Consider the following 18,687-nt stretch of genomic DNA (forward strand, 5'->3'; position numbering starts at 1 on the left):
TTTTGGTTCTACGCGCAGGACAGCGGATGCGTTTGCTCTGATTGGTCATTCCAATGACCTTTGATGATGATTGATAAATTTTAATTTTTAGTACATTTCGATATAAATAAATAAATGTGTTTATTGCAAAATAAAAACACATACTGTATCCTTTGAAATAACATTTTTTTAGCAAAAACTTTCTTTGTTCATATATTTTAATTTAGAGAATAAAAGTTTCATTATTTTTAAACATATGCAATTGTTTAAACAATATTTCACAAACAATAATCAAATTAGTTTGATTTTTGTGGAATTAAAATATTAAAATACAACAAAATATAGAGTAAGAAAATAATATTATTAGATAAAGATTGGAAGAAATTTTGGTGGAAAACAACTTGTGTGAATCGAACACCGCTGTCCTGCACGTAGCACCAAAAATTAATGTTTATTTAAAAAAATTCCTGACGTCGTGATAGTTAACTGATTTTAATTTTGCAAATTGCAAATAAAATGTACAGTATTCTTCTATATGTAAAAAAAATTAACTTGCTATCTGCTTTATTTTCAGTACTGCAACATTTTGAAATAATATTTTTTGCGAAAGCTGAATTGTAAAATTTATTTTGCAAAATCTATTGAACCGATCTTAATGAAATTTACAGTATTGTTTTATTACATAATAAAGTTTTTCTGGGTAAAATATGAGAGTCCTAAGTGTAGCATAAATTTTTAGGCAATTTATGCTACTTAATATGATATTTATGATACTTAATAAGGGTGGCAATTTTTAAGATTTTTAACAAATCCTATGTTGTAGTAAATTTAATTACGCAACTTTTATGTTAGTGCAACTTTTCTCGGAAGTGAATACTTTTAAAGTAATCAAAAAACGAAGAAAAAAATCGGTTTTTCCTTAATTTTTTGACGTTTTGACTATTTAAACAATGTTCCGGACCTTTTTGAGTGGGAAGATAACTCAATTACTATTATATGAGTTATTTCCAAGCAATTTCCGCAAAAAAATATGAGTCACCTCTCAACGTCCATCTCAAAACAGATGCGCCGTGGACTAAATATAGCACATGTTCTAGTAATAACTGTAACATTTCCCAAGTATTAAAAGTAAATTTTCGTAAGCTTCATTGTTTAATTCTAAACGAGCCGTATTTTTATCACTTTGTAAAAATAACAGAAACCAGAAATAACAACAAATATGATAACTTCATACACGTCCTGTTAAAATAAAACAATATATTTTTTTAATAATCTTTTTTGAGAACGATTTCCGGAGTAGAAATAGAAACGACAAATATTAGTGAATTAAAAATGTAATTTTCATTACACCCATAATTGTGGCTTCATCCCAAATAAACGTAATACTTAAAAACAATATTAAACCACAATTATTAATTGACTTCTTTTTTCTTACCTAACAGTGTTTCATTCAAAATAATTTAGGTATAAATTTAGGTATAGGAACGTTACTTACTCTTTGTGTGCAAAGATTTTTAAGAAACCATGTTGGGCCCAAGGGGGGCATGCAGCTGTTAAAATTGTTTATTACAAGAAGGAAATTGTAAAAAAAATATCTGAAAATTAATTTTAAAATGGGGTAAATAAAAGCAAACTTTATTATTTTCTTATGCATATTTTTACATGATTGTATATTATTTTGTAGCCCATTAAATAAATTATAATATCAATTGAGTATTTATGAAATTAGATTTTTAGAAAAAGTACGGGTTCGCAACAATTTTTTTGTTTTTTTAAGGAGGCGCAACAATTATTTTGTTTTTTTTAAGGGGGGCGCAGGTACAAAAAGGTTGGAAACCACTAAATGAGCTATTCTTTTTCTCATGATCATCTTTCAGTGCGTCACAGTTTTTCGATTTCTCTCTAACGCATTAAATTGTATGTGACAGAAAAAAAGGCACGTCTGGGAATACTTCGGTAATTATTCTAGTTCGGTGATTATTCTAGTTGTCGATAGATGGCGCCATAATCAAAAAAGAATTATTTATTAAATAAAATAATAATATTATCAATATAATCTGTACAATTTATAAGACTATACAAATGAAAGAAAATACCATTTTATAAATGCAATAGACACAATTGATTTGGTTTTATTCCAAATTGAAAATAAAATTTGACAACTGTCAGATTTAACTAAAATGTCACGTTAGAATAAATGTCATAAATGTGTATTATCACGGACTTACCTTTTTTTCTATAATTTGTGACGCACTGAAAAATGTTCATGAAAAGGAGAATATTAACTTTGTAAAGTTCTATTTGTCAAATTTTTTGAAAAAAGGTGAATAACAAAAACTATGAAATTTTGACCTGAAGTACCTTATCTAAATTTTGTCTCGAATTTTACGAAAAATCTAAAAATGCAATAATATACAGGGTGTTCGATTTAAAATATCATAGTTGTTTTTTATTTTCGCCATAACCGGAAGTGATATGTCTGTCAAAATATATTTTTTAGTTTTCGATAGATAGTGTAAGCTCCTCGTAAGTTAAACACCCTGTATATATGTTGCTTTGACGACTTTTTGGTAAGGTCACTCTTGCCATTTTCAAGTCACTTCTTCTAGACGTTCGAAGAGAATGTCGTCAAAACAATTTTTATAAAGACCAAAGTTATTGAAAGCTGACTCAAACACGGAAATTCACAGAAATCACTTATAGCAGCAGTGGAACCTAAAATCCAATACATTATACATAGTAGGTATACGTAAATAAGCAAAAAAAGACCATCTTCGGTACTGTGACAATTCCAAGTAGGTTTCTGAATTATTTTTGAGTTATTATAGGCCTATATACGGTATTGTGCAAATGAAAGGAATAAATTCCTTATTTCGTAAGCCGGCGACTTTAAAAAAAATCCTGAAACAGGCTGATTTTTATTCACGAATTATGATTTTTTGGCCTATATATCCCATTAGTAACGTCATCCATCTGGACGTGATGACGTAATTGCTTATTTGTTTTAAATGAGAACAGGGATCGTGTGCTAGCTTATTTAAAAGGTTATTCAATTGTCTATTCAGTAATATAAACATTAATTAAATTAGTTATACCAATAGTTATCCAATAGAACGGTTTTTTTTTATTAAATAAATGACTCAAACAGAAGAATGTATGTAATTTATTTTATTCAAAATAGTAGACAGCTTGAACATTAAAATTAGGGCCATCGGTACATAATTCGCAAATATTTTACGGTTATCCCTACTTTTTCTGTCTTTACACGGCAAACTACGTGTAGCAAAATTCTCACTGGTATGGATATGTAAGCTTTACTTGACAATGCCATCATTCACTTTAAAGATGGCTTTTGAATGTTCTTGGATAACTGTTACTTGTATAACTGCCTTAATTATTAATTCAGTTAATTAATATGATAATTTATTCACTATGTATTCAGTGATTGTAATAATTTATCTACTGTACAACAAAAACAATAATCAATCGAAAAAAGAGCAAAAGTGATAAAGTGATTTTTTAATAATATATTGTTACTATGAAACGTTTACAATTTTGAACATCTTTAACAACAAAATACTTGGATCACTGAATATATCCTGGTGTATTCTCTGCTTGGATCTTCCATAAATAATAAACAATAAGTAGCTTATTATTAAGTTCACGTCTTAAAACAATTATTTATCAAATACAATATCAATATTATTTAATCAACAACTCAAAATATTCCCGATGCCATGTCAAATATTTAAAATTGTCACTGTCTGACTGACAATATTCTATTCGACTGAGTGCGTTGTGTGACAAAGATAGATTTGGAAAATATTACCACCGACATTGTGTTCATTTTTTTCGAATCCTGAAAAAACCAATAAATAGTTTTGAAAAATCTAAACGCAGAATGCAGAATGAAAGACGAAGTTATTACCAATGCCTTTGAATAAACAAAAAGTTTATTTTGTATGAGATATTTGAAATTAAAAATCACACTAAATTTTCTCTTAGTTTTTCATCCCTGTAACATTAAAATAAACATTATAGAAATTCTCAGGAACTTTCGACCCTCGCTAACAACGTAATCTTTCATTCTACGTTTAAATTTTTCAAAAATACCTATTAGTTTTCTCAGGATTCGAAAAAAATAAATCCCATTTGAATAGTATTGGAGCAGAAACTACGTACATATCCTCTTAAGCAAAAATTAATGTTTATTTGTAAAATCAACATTTTTTTTCTGTTTTCTAAATAAATTACATATATTATTCTCTTTTTGTAAATTAATTTAATTAAAACAATATTTTTTTGATACCCTGTATAAATAAGTATGCTAATGTTTATATTACTGAATAGAGAATTGAATAACCTTTCAAATTAGCTAGCACATAAAATCATCGAATACGTCATGATACCCAGATGGATGACGTCACTAATATGATATACCTACCTATATGTCAAAAATCGTAGGTAATTTAAAATAAAAATCGACCTGCTTCGGGATTTTTCCGAAGTCGCTGGCTTACGAAATAACGAATTTATTCCTTTCATTTGCACTATACTCTATAGCAGTGTTTTTCAATCGGGGGGTCGTCGACTGAAAGAAAAAGTTGAGGTTCTTAAAACACAATTTTAGTGGGAAGGATGTGCTTGTTTGTTTTTCAAAAGTTTATCAAATAGTGGTACTATTTTTGGTTACTAATTAAATCACATTCTAATTGCAGTCTATTTCTGTTTTAGTTTTAATCTCTATCATTGAAGAAAATGTCAGTTCACACAAGTGACGAATTGCACTAATAATTTAAGAGCTTTCTTGGTCAGTTCTGAATATTGGTGTTTTCTCTTCATCCAAAATCCGTCGACACTTTTCGAATAAAATTCCATTTTAAGCATACCATCAGCAGCTAAATCTAGAAAACATTCTTTCATTTTTTTTTGGTTAGCATCAGTCAGATCTATTTATGTGTCCAACAAAGGGTTTAGAATCCATCTACGCCTATTGTCAACTTCAGAGTGAAACTCTGGAAAATATGTCAAAAGTTGCTGTTGTAAATTATGCAAGCTCTGTATAATGCAAGATGTATTAAATAGTGTGTTGTTATGCCTTCTGTGGTCCAAATTAATTAAAACTCTATTGTTTGGTTCAAATACATTATATTTACAATCACCTCCATCAACGACTAACCATAACAATATGTTTACATTTCACAGTAACGACCTACTACAACAATAATTAAATAATGAGTACAATAATCTTTCTCCACCGAGTTAATGTTTATATACACATTTAAATAATAACAAAACATGACAATTCAATGTTACTTGCGGTTATTGATACAAGAACAGATACTACATGGATTAATGACTTTGAATGAGTTTTAAACATATTTTGTACAGGGTGATATTATAATACCACACCTCCCCGTTTTGTTAAAATTACATATTTTTAAAATATGCTGCTCCTCTTTCCCTTTTACAAAAATGTTTATGGTTACCTAATACTATTTTGAAAAATTAAATTTCCTAACTATGCTAACTAACTGTAACATTACATTTCAGATCAATCAATTTTCCCTAAACATGTATATTCTTTTTCCTATTTTACACAAAAGTTCATATTTTCCCTATACTAAACTGGTATTTTATAACCTATTACTAGTTCACGTACTTTCACGTCGTGTCTTTTCGTCCTTTTTTTTTTCGTTCACTAATTCACTTCCTCAAAACAGTGTCCAAAGTGAATGAAATTGATCCTTACTTTTAAATAGTCTTTTAGTGCCTATAAGCCGTAACTAATCTAATTGTAATAAAATCTCGACTTTAATACTTCCTAAGCTAAGCTAAATATTACCTAAACTTCTATTAAATGGTATATAAAAAAAAAGAATTTAACGTTACTTTACTATTTCATCTTATTATTTCAGTCTTATTTTGATTTATTTATATACGCCTTACTAACTTTAAAATATTGTCCCTATAATAAAAATGTAATCTCTCTAAAACTTTTAATATGTGTCTCTAAAAAAAACTTCTAATAACTCTCTTGTACCTATAATAAAGATTTAATCTCTCTAAGAACTTCACTTTTTGTGTCCCTTTGCTTACTATCTACTAACACTATTGTAAGATATTGTCTATCCTTAATTCAAACACTTCCATTTTCCACGAAAATTTAACCTGAATTCATTATCTACATTTAAAAAAACAAATTATTTATAATTTAAGTTACTTAAGAGAAAAAAAAATTTACAACTTTAATTCTTAAACACAATTCAGTGATTAGCTACTTATTTGCTTAGTATCTTCTTAATTTTGCTTCTTTTCTTGCAATTTTTATGTGTCTTCTTTCATTTTTCCCACATATTTTACTAAAAATTCTCTTTTTTTCCTTTCTTTTCTTCTTGTCTGGTACTACAACTCATATAATTAATTTTTCTTCATATAATAGCACTTCTACAGTGTACATAATTCATCTTCATATACATATTTCATATAACAATCATATATCATTTATCTCATATATCATTTCACATAACATCATAATTATCACTTCATATACTAGCTCCGATACCTTCGTTTTACCTTAATAAAAGAGGTTTCACTCGGATGTCTTAGTTCTCCGCCAATATTAACCCGAATTTTCGCCCTGATCTGTACGCACCATAGAGGTGGTATAGTTAACTCAAAACACGAAATAGGTATTTTATGCGGTTCAAATTCTTCTAAAAATATCACAACCTCAATCCCTTGCTTTGAGGCCGTTGTTTATTCACAAATAATCATGAATAAAATAGGTACTCTCAAAACACAGAGTGGGTCTCTAATAAGCTTCCAAGCTTCTATAAATCACTTAGTACCTTCCCAATTTGACAAGAGCAGTGGGTTTCTTATTGTCTCAAGTTGTCTCATAATATTTAGCTTATACTATTGTTAGTTCTTCTTATCTATATAGTTCTTCTCCAAATTCCTTATCTCGACGCATCAGGTCGGTTCGTTAAAAATGTATATCTTGCTTATAGCAATGTTTATCGTATATCATCACTAATCATTATTAAAAAAATATCATTTATCACTCAAAAAATATTAATTCAGGTTCATATCATACAAAACTTAACACAAAATCGATTAAAATGTATCAATAGAATCAATAAATATCAATAATAAAAACAACTGGCTAATAAAAATTCAATAGTAGTATACATATTCGAAAAAAAATTCAAAAATAGCATATGCAAAAGTTAGATAAAAATATTCAAAATCAGTTCATATCTCAAAATTCGATAGACATTTTTAAAAAAAATTCGATATTCCATAAAATATTCAAAAATAACCGTACTAAAAATCGAAATCGGATAGAGATTTTTCAAATAAATTCAATAAAGATTCAAAATTCAATAAAAATTCAAGAATGGCATATATAATAAACTTTGATAAAAATATTCAAAAAATCACTTCATGTTTCAAAATTCATAGATATTCTTAAAAAAAAATCGATACTTCATAAATTATTCAAAAATCAGCAAAGATAAATATTCAATGTTCAATAACAATATAAAACGAGGGAAGCATTTTTAATAAAGATAGACATTCTTACTTACATTTTATCACTTTGTCTTTGTTCCCTGGGTTCTCTGCATCTTCGTCCTGGTCCATCTTCGCCGTCTCCGTTTCCAAGCTGGTGCCGCCATCTGTGCTCCTTTCAGAAGACCTCCTCTAGTCTGCAGGATCAGCCATGTATTAAATAGTGTGTTGTTATGCCTTCTGTGGTCCCAATTAATTAAAACTCTATTGTTTGGTTCAAATACATTATATTTACAATCACCTCCATCAACGACTAACCATAACAATATGTTTACATTTCACAGTAACGACCTACTACAACAATAATTAAATAATGAGTACAATAATCTTTCTCCACCGAGTTAATGTTTATATACACATTTAAATAATAACAAAACATGACAATTCAATGTTACTTGCGGTTATTGATACAAGAACAGATACTACATGGATTAATGACTTTGAATGAGTTTTAAACATATTTTGTACAGGGTGATATTATAATACCACAAAGAAATGTGGGCCGATACTGCAAAACTTTGGTCTGTTGCATTATCTTCATCAATCTTCTGAACAAATGGAAAAGACAAAAACATTTTGTTTTGCAGAGAGGTTGACCACAAACGAAGTTTTGCGTGCAATGCTTTTACTTTATGTTTAGCTTTTAAAATATTCTTTTCTCTTCCTTTAATGTTCTTGTTCAAATTGTTAAGGTGGCTAAAAAAATCTACCAGAATGCTAATTTCAAGAGCCAATAGGGTCAGAAAAACTGTAAGCATATTTAGATTTTGTATCTTGTAAGAACATTAACAATTCAGCTCTCAGTTCCAGAACTCTTGTCAATACCTTTCTTTTGGATAGCCAACTGACGTCTGTGTGATAAAGGAGATTTTGATGAAGCGAGTCCATATCTTCACAAACGATTCTGAATAGCCGGGTTTGAAAAGCTTTACCTTTGATAGAATTTACAATTTTTATTACAAAATTGGAAAAAATCCTTTGTAAAAGGTATAAAATTTTATTAAAATCCCTTTAAGGGCTACATCACAACAAAACGTTTTCGATTTTTATAAAAAATCATCATCAGTGTTAGATCTAAAAATAAGTATAACCGATTTAATGAATATAAAGTTGGTATTTAAATTTTGACTAAGGTTAGAGCAAGTTGGTTATACTTATAAACTGGATGCTAGCTGAGCCACAAAAGAAAAATATCCGGGTAAAAACCCTTTAAATATAACATAGATGCGTTAAAAGTGCATACTTTAATAAAATACCTTATGATGATCACATGGCAACTAGGATAATGCCCTAAGGTAATGTATTGAAATTTCCCAACACGTGGGATCTAAATTGAGTTGTTTACATTTCAATGACTTAATGGCACCTAAATGCGAAATGAGTGATGTTTCTGAAAGGTGTCAAAAGACAAACGGACAACGTGACGTAGAAGTTATCCTGTATTACCACAGCCAACTAATTGTAATAAAAGATTTTTTTTTAAATTTTCACAGTAATAACAAACATCAACAAAGTTGTGGCTATAATTACATTTAAGTACCTTGATTATGTAAGATGTAGGTAGAGTATAATCAACTTGCTCTAACCTTAGTCAAAATTTAAATACCAACTTTATATTCATTAAATCGGTTATACTTATTTTAGATCTAAAACTGATGATTTTTTATAAAAATCGAAAACGTTTTGTTGTGATGTAGCCCTTAAAGAGATTTTAATAAAATTTTATACCTTTTACAAAGGATTTTTTCCAATTTTGTGATTGATGGTATACAGCCAACTACAGTAAAAACATTTTCTTTTCCTTGTGAATTTTTATTACCTCCTTGAGCACGGTATTTATACCAGAAGGTACTACCTTAGAGCCTGTCGATGAACAAAACAGTGTGTCCAGGATATGTTTGGCATTGTCGATTTTATTTTTCAATAAGTCCGCTATTTTTGCAATTCATAGCTTTAACTCCATCGCTACAAATAGCGATATATTTTTCCCAATCAATATTGTAGTTGCAAGTGCTTTCTAAAATCATATCGTACAAACACTGGCCAGTAGTGTTTGCAGGAAGTACTTTGCAAAATAAGATTTCTTTCATGATATTGTCATCTGCTTCAAAGCGCACAAATACTACAAACTATTCAGTCGGAAACACCTGTAGATTCGTCAAACTGCAAAGCAAAATGTTGGCTGTTTATTAATTTTTGGCCCGCGTGAATAAAAGATAAATGTACCAAAATAGGAAAAAATTATTACCTAACGTACCTATGTAATTTTAATTAAATTATTTCTTTGGCTTTCTATGACACCAGAGGGTCGCCAGAATATTTCAACCTCTTAAAGGGGTCGCAAAATCAAAAAGGTTGAAAAACACTGCTCTATAGGTACCTATAGAAAACCTATACATTTTCTGCAGAGATTTTGGCGTCTTTTTTAATTATTAACAAATTAGTGTAAAACTACATTTTTTCGAATTTTTTACTTACCAATAAAGAGCTTAATATTTCAGCTAAAATTACATAACTTTTTTAAAACATAAAAAAACATAAGGCATAATGGTTAATTAATTATAACTATTATAAAAAATCAACCTTGATATTTGATATTAAGCCCAAAGTTGAGTGTTGTGGTCCTTAACAAACCCTCAAAATTTCAAATGGATCCTTCAATTAGTTTAAAAGTTATTATATATTTATATCTTTACATTTTTTTGCAAAATTAATTTTTTTGCTATTTGCACTTTTTCTTCATTCCTGTACAAAACCATAGAGTTATTCGCCTTGGAAACCTTATTTTTATTTATTTCACCCAAGAACTTCCTTGGCTGAGGCTAAGATGTTAGACTTAATTTTTGCCAAACTTTCTTCGACTTCATCACTTTCTGTGACATGTAAGTTTCTGCTTCTTTCTCTTAATCTGTTTTGGAATAGGGTTTAGAATATCAATCAATGAAAATAAAACAAAAGCTATATTTTTATAATTTATTTATGTCCACCAATAGAACGCAGGTAATATCCTGTAAAGGGATAATAACATCATCGTTGGTTTCCATAGCTGGCAGTTGAGTGTCAAGTATTATCCATACCAATTTTGTACTTTTCATTTTGGCACATATCAATTATATAACAATTTAATAAATATAAAGTCATGGGTCCAACAAAACAAAAACATAATTTAAATAAAACTTTTTGATAAGTATGAATAATACTTAATATTGCACTTTGCGCAATATACAGGATGATGCAGTAAAGAATGGGCATTATTTTATCTGCAGATGTTACCCCGGAAAATATTATATTGTTCTTAATAACCGGGGTCAAATATTAAATACATGGTTATAAAAATAGTTCAGTAGTATTATTATATTTCAGTATTTTGAATACAAACTTTATTTTAGAAAAGTTTTTGTATTCATGTGATTATCGGAGACTGTGGAAAAAACCTACGAAGGTCTAAACCACCTGATGGACTGAAAAGGCAATGGCGACTTTCTTTTATGAAAAGAAAGTCTTTTTTGTGCTATTCACACAATCATTTGGAAAAAGATATAACCATAATTTGCGCGTGCTGTGCAGTCTATTAGACTTTTTTGCGCAGACAAAATTATGACATTAAGGTGTAAATTGCTCCGACTTATTCGCCAGAATTAATACCGTGTGACTGGTCTCTAAACTTAAAAAAGGTTTCACAACGAACGATTATGTAATATCCGAAACTTCACACAGCAAGTGTGAAAGCTGGGATAATTGAAAAAAAAATTAACAATGTTAGTGAATTATTTGGGTAACTCTAGCCCCATTGTATCTAATACTGGACCCCACAAAACTCGTCAAGCACAAATAACGTCAAACATAAATAATTCGAGAATAAGAGTTCGGTCTAAAATTGTCATACAGAAGAATCGAAAAATTGTGTAATAGTGGCAACTCCACCCAGTTATTGATAAGAAATTAATATTTTCTCCTATAAAATCTATAGATAAAATAATACCAATTCGTTATGAATAACCCTGTACAATTGTAGGTCCTATGCCACTGCATATAGCTTCTTTACTTATTTAAGGGTATTTTGTAACATATGGCATTATTTCTATAGAGCTCTTCTAAGTTCTTCCAGCTAAAATAAGAAAAAAATGATTAAAATCAAAATTCGCTAATGTATTTGCATGTTACATTATTACAAACTACTAACTTTAGTGCTTATCTTTAAATAAAAACAAAGTTACAATGGACAATATATATGCGCAAGACAAATTCTTAACGCTACACAACGTAGAAAAAATATATAGAAATTTCACAAACCTAGTGCCTTTATTATCCTAACGGCCTCTTAAAAATGATGGTAAAGTAATAAAAATAATCGCCCTTTTGTTGTTTAAAATTTGTCAACCAACTTGATCATGCCAGATACCAAGGGTCGAAATTGATGGCTGATATATCAACAGTGGAAATCAGGCACGCACTGAGGAAAATGAAATGAAATAAAGCTCTGGGAGAAGACAATGTCGTTATTGAAGTCGTAAAGATTGGAGGAGACAGACTTTTAAACAACATAAAGGAACTATTCAACTTATGTCTGCACCAAAGTGAAACACCTATGCTTTTTCTCATGTGCATTTTTCAGTGCGTCACAAATGATGAAAAAAAAGGTAAGTCCGTGATTATACACATTTATAACATTTATTCTAACATGACATTTTAGTTCAATCTGACAGTTGTCACATTTTATTTGCAATTTGGCATAAAAACAAATCAATTGTGTTTATTGCATTTACAAAATGGTATTATCTTTGATTTGTATAGTCTTATAAATTGTACAGAGTATATTCGTAGATATATTATATAATTCGTAAATATTTTTTTTTGGATTATAGAGCCATCTATCGACAACTAGAATAAATGTTATAAATGTCTGTAATCACAGACGTGCCTTTTGTTCTGTCACATACAATTTAGTGCGTTAGAAAGAAATCGAAAAACAGTGACGCACAGAAAGATGCTCATGAGAAAAAGAATAAAGATGGCACAGTGCACTTACCGTCTTATTACACAAAAAGGGCGATCCAACAGACCTCGAGAATTACCAACCCATCAGCCTATTGAACCACCTCTACAAGTTATTCACAAGAATAATAACAAATAGACTGGAAACAAAATTAGATTTTTACCAACCTAGAGAATAGGGAGGTTTTAGGAAAAACTTTGGCACTAACGACCACCTCCACTGCATAAAAGGGATTATAGAAAAATCTATCGAATACAACCGACCATTGGTCCTGGCTTTCGTAGACTTTCGCAAATGATTTGATACGATAGAAATTAACAGCATCATGAGAGCATTGGAGGAAAGTCGTATAGATTATCGGTACTCTAAACTGATAGCGAACATATACAATAATGCAACCATGGCCGTCCGACTACACAAAGATACCAAATATATAAAAATTAAAAGAGGAATTAGACAGGGAGACACGTTATCTCCCAAACTCTTTAAGACTTGAACATGCTTTCAGACCATTGGAGTGTGACGCCAAAGGAATAAATGTCGACGGCGAAAGACTCTCCCACCAACGATTCGCAGACGACGTAGTTCTTATAACAGACAACTTAAAAGAGATTAGAACTATTCTTACTGAGTTAGATGCCGCCTGTAAGAAAGTTGGTTTAAACATAAATTTTGAAAAGACACAATACATGACAAACCTGGTACCAAGCGAAAATCCAAAAGTCGACTTCAACGAAATAGCATTGGTTCATAAATATAAATACTTTGGGCATGAAATCCAAATTGCCAGGGACAAGCAAACTGCCGAATTACAAAGAAGTATCACTTTAGCATGGGCCGCATATGGAGCTCTTCTACTTTAGTTTATTGGCCTCCACCTACTTGAGTATTTGGCCAATATGGAGCTCTATCAGACATCTTCAAGAGCAACATGCCAAATTATTTGAAAAAGAAGACGATCGACGTCACAGATGTCATAGAGCGAGTAGCATAGCTGAAGTGGAATTGGGCGAGCCATGTAGACAGAATGAAGGACGGGAGAGGGACCCAAAAAATTACACTGTGGAGACCACGAGCACACAGAAGGTAGACCACCTACACGATGGACAGACGACGCCGGCGTTAAAAGAATTGCTGGGAATTGGTTGCAGAAAGCCCAAGACCGACAAAACTGGAAGAAATTAGGGGAGGTCTATGTTCAACTTTGGATGCAGAAGGCTGGATGATGATGATGAAATAATTCTGGAAATTTTGAAGGTTTTAAATTCTAAGAATATGAACTTGGTAAACTACTTAAAATTTATAATCTTCACTACTATTACTAGGGAGTATTTTGGGGTTTTCTGGGAATTAGTGTTTATAGATCAATCTGTAACTTTACCTGTTGTATATCGTATAATTAGAAATTAGAAAATCAGTACTAAACTTAGATAACAAAATCCTGGAAAGGGTGGAACATCTGGGTAGCTGGATTGACTGCAGGGTTGAAAGTGATGAGGAAATTTCGACCAGAATAGAACTTGCACGAAAAAGCTTTATTAGCTGGCGGTCTGTATTGTGCAGTAGAAATCTGTCATTGACCACACGTCTAAGAGTATTGAAGTGCTACGTCTAGTCCGTTTTGTTCTACGGATGTGAAACTTGGACAACAAAAATGAAGAATCTTAACAAATTACAGGGTCTCACAATAAAACACTGAAAAACGTTTGTTTTCTATACTTCCACAAAATTTATTACAACTATGTTATTACTACAGCTGTTTCAGCAAAGTGCCTTTCTCAAGTGATATATTTTACAAAAAAGAAAGGAATAACACCAGCTTTCAGAACTAACAACAACTTAAGCAAACATATTAAAAACAATAAAAGCCGAAAGAGAAAGCAACTACAGAGTGGTGTGTACAAACTAACTTGTGGTGACTGTCCGAAAACTTACATCGGTCAAACTTGCAGAACTTTTGACAAACGGATAGCAGAACACAAAAGGGCTTTCAACAATAGAAAAACAGACACTTCTACATACGCACTTCACCTTCTAGATCATAATCATTCTTTCAATGAAGAGTTTCAAATTCTACATATTCAAAATAAAGGCCTTAAGCTATCACTTTTAGAATCAATGGAAATTAATAAATTGAAAAATACAGATATAATTCTGAATGACCAACTCGAGACAAACAGCTCCCCACTCCTCAACCTCTTCAGTTAAAGACTTAAAAAGGCAAACACATTGTAAAATATATCACTTGAGAAAGGCACTTTGCCGAAACAGCTGTAGTAATAACATAGTTGTAATAAGTTTTGTGGAAGTATAGAAAACAAACGTTTTTCAGTGTTTTATTGTGAGATAAAATGAACTTCCATCAAGTAACGGTCGAATCCATCAAATTACAGGGTGATTGATTAGTGGGGTAAAGCTCAATAGATCCGCTATAGTAATAGATAGCAATTAAAGTTAATAACAAAAATTTTAGCCACCTTTGAGCTTCAAGTTACAAAATTAGTTAGAATGTTACAGGGTGTTCGATAACACAGTGGCAGACCAAACTTGTTTTTTTTTTAAATGGAACACCCTATATTTTATTTTATATTCGAAATACTGTTAACTTCTCCATCACAACAATATAAAGGTTTGTTATGTTATACAGGGTATTTACAAAGTTATAACCAATTTTATATGAAAATCGTAACAAGTTCAACTCCCTGTATAAATAAAAATAAGCAAAACAGCAATGGTTTATTAATGCCATATTTTTTTACGTATTGTCAAAATTTTCAAGAATTACTGATATAGGCCGTTCCAAGATGCTGTCAAAATTAAATCAATATGGCTACCGGAAGGCAAACATTGAATATTATTCTATCAGGTTCTTATGGTTTTAGATCATTTTAGTTGTTGTACAAAGATTAATTTAACATTTTCTCTGGAAGTATTAATTTAGAAAGATAATATGCCTCATTGGTGTTGTGTTTTGAAGTGTGAAATGCAAAGTAATCGTGATAAAGTTAGCTTTTACCACTTACCATCAGTGCTACATTCTAAGCACAAAACTGAACCAATTTAACTAAATAAGTTATAGTTATCATCTGAGAGACAACAACAATGGTAAAATGCAATAAAATATTAAGATTTTACTAGCAAAATGGAAATTCCCCTGTAATCATCTTATATCTGGTAAGTTACAACATTTGAACATTAACCATTTTTGAAGATGTTAACAGTCTAATCTTGTAGGAAAACCAGCCGACTTAACTGATAATAACAATCCAGATTGGGTTCCTTCAATAAATATGGGGTATATAAACACAATGAAATGAGTTCCCCAAAATCTAAAATGGGAATTAAGGTACCAAAGGAGAATTAAAAGAAAAGGGTACCTACAAGAAAAAATTGCTTTTTTATTCCTCTTGAAATGATTTATAAGACACTGGACTGTCTTATATTCTACAAATACTAGGTAGGTCTATGATTTTACACATTTTTCATTAATGATACATTACTGTTACTTTAGTAGATTTAGAAACAGTGGATAGTTAGTGGTAGATAGCAGTTATTTGGTATAAAAGCTAGTTTAGTAGAAGACAAGATTTTGCCAAATAGTCAAACATATATTACAATGGAAAAATTAACAAATACATTTTATGTCATTAACATTAACACAGGATTTTAAATATCAGCTTAAGAAATTAGCTTTATCTTGTGAAAGTATAGAAAATGATGATGCCAAAACTAAAAATTATACTGGTTTAGCAAATTACAATGTTTTTAAAATAGCTTTAAAGTATATTACACCATTTATCAAATACCATCAAAATACTGTTTTGTCACCAAGTGATCAAGTATTGCTTACTTTAGCTAAACTAAGCGTAAACTTAGATTATAAAGATTTGGGATATAGGTTTAGTATTTCACCCTACCTGGTATCAACTTATTTCAAAAATACTTTGTATATAATGTGTCTTAGGTTAAAAAAATTTGTGTTCTGGCCTGATAGAGATATTTTAAAGAAAACTATGCAAAATTCACTTAAAGAATCTTTTCATGGAAATACTACAGGTATAATTGACTTTGGACGAATGTTGGTATGAAACGAATTATTTATTGTTCTGAAGCTAGTTATTTGAGGCATTTTTGTAATTAACTATTCTAATTGGGAAATAAGCCACAATTTAACTTAAAAATAATTTTATTAATCTTTCGACTTCCAAATCAGACGTCATTGTCAAAATACAAAATATTATTATTTATGCATATTATTACCTGTAAATATTTCTTCTGATTGTTAATTGTAAAGGATAGAAAAATTACCATTTATTTTATTTTTTTTAGAATCAGCTGAGAGAAGTGGTCTACAAAAACCCAGGAAGGAAACGGAATATGTGGCTACGAAAGGCAAAAGAAAGGTTTACAAAGCAAATGTGACACATTTTTTTGAAATATTTAGGAATATCAGTAAATTGCATTAAAAAAATGTATGAAAAGATTTTGTTCAATAAAAATGTTTATATTTATCAAGGATGTATTAATTGGTATGGCCACATATCGTCAGTGATGTAATAATACATCCTATCTGTTTTTTCATGAGTTTCGTAAGAGAGACTAAAAGCTTGTCTTAGGGTCACCTCCTGTTTTCATATGATATTTTTTGACTTGTTTTGTAGTAAATTAAACTATCTATGAACTACAAAACAAGTCAAAACTTACATATTATGAACACAGGAGGTGACCTTAAAACATGTTTTTCCATCTCTCCTACAAAACTCACGAAAAAACAGATAGGAGGTATTGTCACATCAGCAAGGATGTACAGTGATGAGTGCCCTAATAACCGGCAAAACAGCACAAAAGATGGGCAACATATTTAGTTGTGAGATAAAAAGAAATGAAACTAGTCGAGCTGGGAAATTTAGCGAAATTAACCTTTAAATTTTATTTTATATTGATTGTTTCCCACCTTTACACATATCAGAGGAGTATGTCAACTAAAACTGTCACTGTGACAGTGGTAGTTTCCAAACTCGTCTGATACGTCTGAAGGTGGTACACAATCAATACAATCTAAATGTATAAGTTAATATCGCTAAATTTCCCAGCTCGACTAGTTTCATTTCTTTTTATCTCACTACTTAATACGTTTTCCATCTTTTGTGCTATTTTGCAGGTTATTAGAGCGCTCATCACTGTATTTCTGGTATATCCAGGGAATGTCTACAAAATATATTTTGAATGTCCAAAGAACATTCGTGGACATTCATGGAATGTTCCAATAAGACATTCAGGTAATGTTTAAAATGCTGACACAGGATTTTCCTGGCATGTTCAGGGAACGTGTTTTCGGGGATATTCCAGGAATTTTTCAATGTCTGTGTACCTTCTATGGACATATATGGAATATTTTGGTGTTATTAGCACCGCACTCCACTTGCGATTTGTAATCAGGAAGATTGAACACATTGTTTCAAATACAAGTCAATCCATTTGTAACTAAATAATCATGGATTGACTTCTATTTGAAAGAATGTGTTCAATCTTCACGACTACAAATCGCAAGTGGAGTCCGGCGCTTAGAGCTACTTCCTCTTCGGTATTATGTATTATACTACAGAAATTAGGAACTTTCCTTCTAAATATATGTATGCATCTTGGCCATCAAACATTTTTTTAAGGGGTTACATAGGTCTTATGGGTAAAAAAAGTGACTTTTTAAAAAAATTATATCTCAAAAACTAAAATTTATTTTTATTTATAATTGGAACATGTAAAAGTATAGTACTTAAGGTAGTCTCAAAAAAAGTTTCAGCCAAAAATATTCATTTTTGTAGAGCTTAAGTTTTTTTGCGGTGGGCAGCATAACTAAGTCCAGTCTCATATGAAATCAAAAAGTTTCTTGTAGTTTATACCTCTGGCTAGTAAATGAACGAAGGAATTAAAAAAAATGAAATTTGAAGATTTTACAAAGTTTAAACACATTTTTGACCCCAATTTTTCTCATTTTTAAAGTAGTTTTTTTTGATAAAACAAAAATGACCTCATCTAATAAAAAAATCTTTGTTCATTCACTAACCAGAGGTATAAACTACAAGAAATTTCAAATGAAACTGGACTCGTTATGCTGCTCACCGCAAAAAAGGGCTGTT

General features: G+C 30.4%; 1 protein-coding gene and 1 long non-coding RNA gene across 3 annotated transcripts in view; one reads left to right on the forward strand and one right to left on the reverse strand.

Annotated features, from left to right (window-relative positions):
* Positions 1-10,513: 10,513 nt before the first annotated feature.
* LOC114329617 (glycogen [starch] synthase) overlaps positions 10,514-18,687 on the reverse strand; it is a 127,274-nt gene continuing 119,100 nt past the window's right edge. For both annotated transcript variants that reach the window (XM_050647177.1, XM_050647178.1), the window contains exon 12: positions 10,514-11,662. In XM_050647177.1, coding sequence (XP_050503134.1) covers positions 11,636-11,662 — 27 coding nt within the window. In that variant the 3' untranslated portion in view covers positions 10,514-11,635. The remainder of the gene's footprint in view (positions 11,663-18,687) is intronic.
* Positions 15,030-17,061, forward strand: LOC126882312 (uncharacterized). The gene is made up of 2 exons (XR_007697268.1): positions 15,030-16,007; positions 16,880-17,061. It is a non-coding gene; the product is annotated as an uncharacterized LOC126882312 (long non-coding RNA).

This window comes from Diabrotica virgifera, chromosome 3 (assembly GCF_917563875.1).
Source record: "Diabrotica virgifera virgifera chromosome 3, PGI_DIABVI_V3a".
Lineage (NCBI taxonomy): Eukaryota > Metazoa > Arthropoda > Insecta > Coleoptera > Chrysomelidae > Diabrotica > Diabrotica virgifera.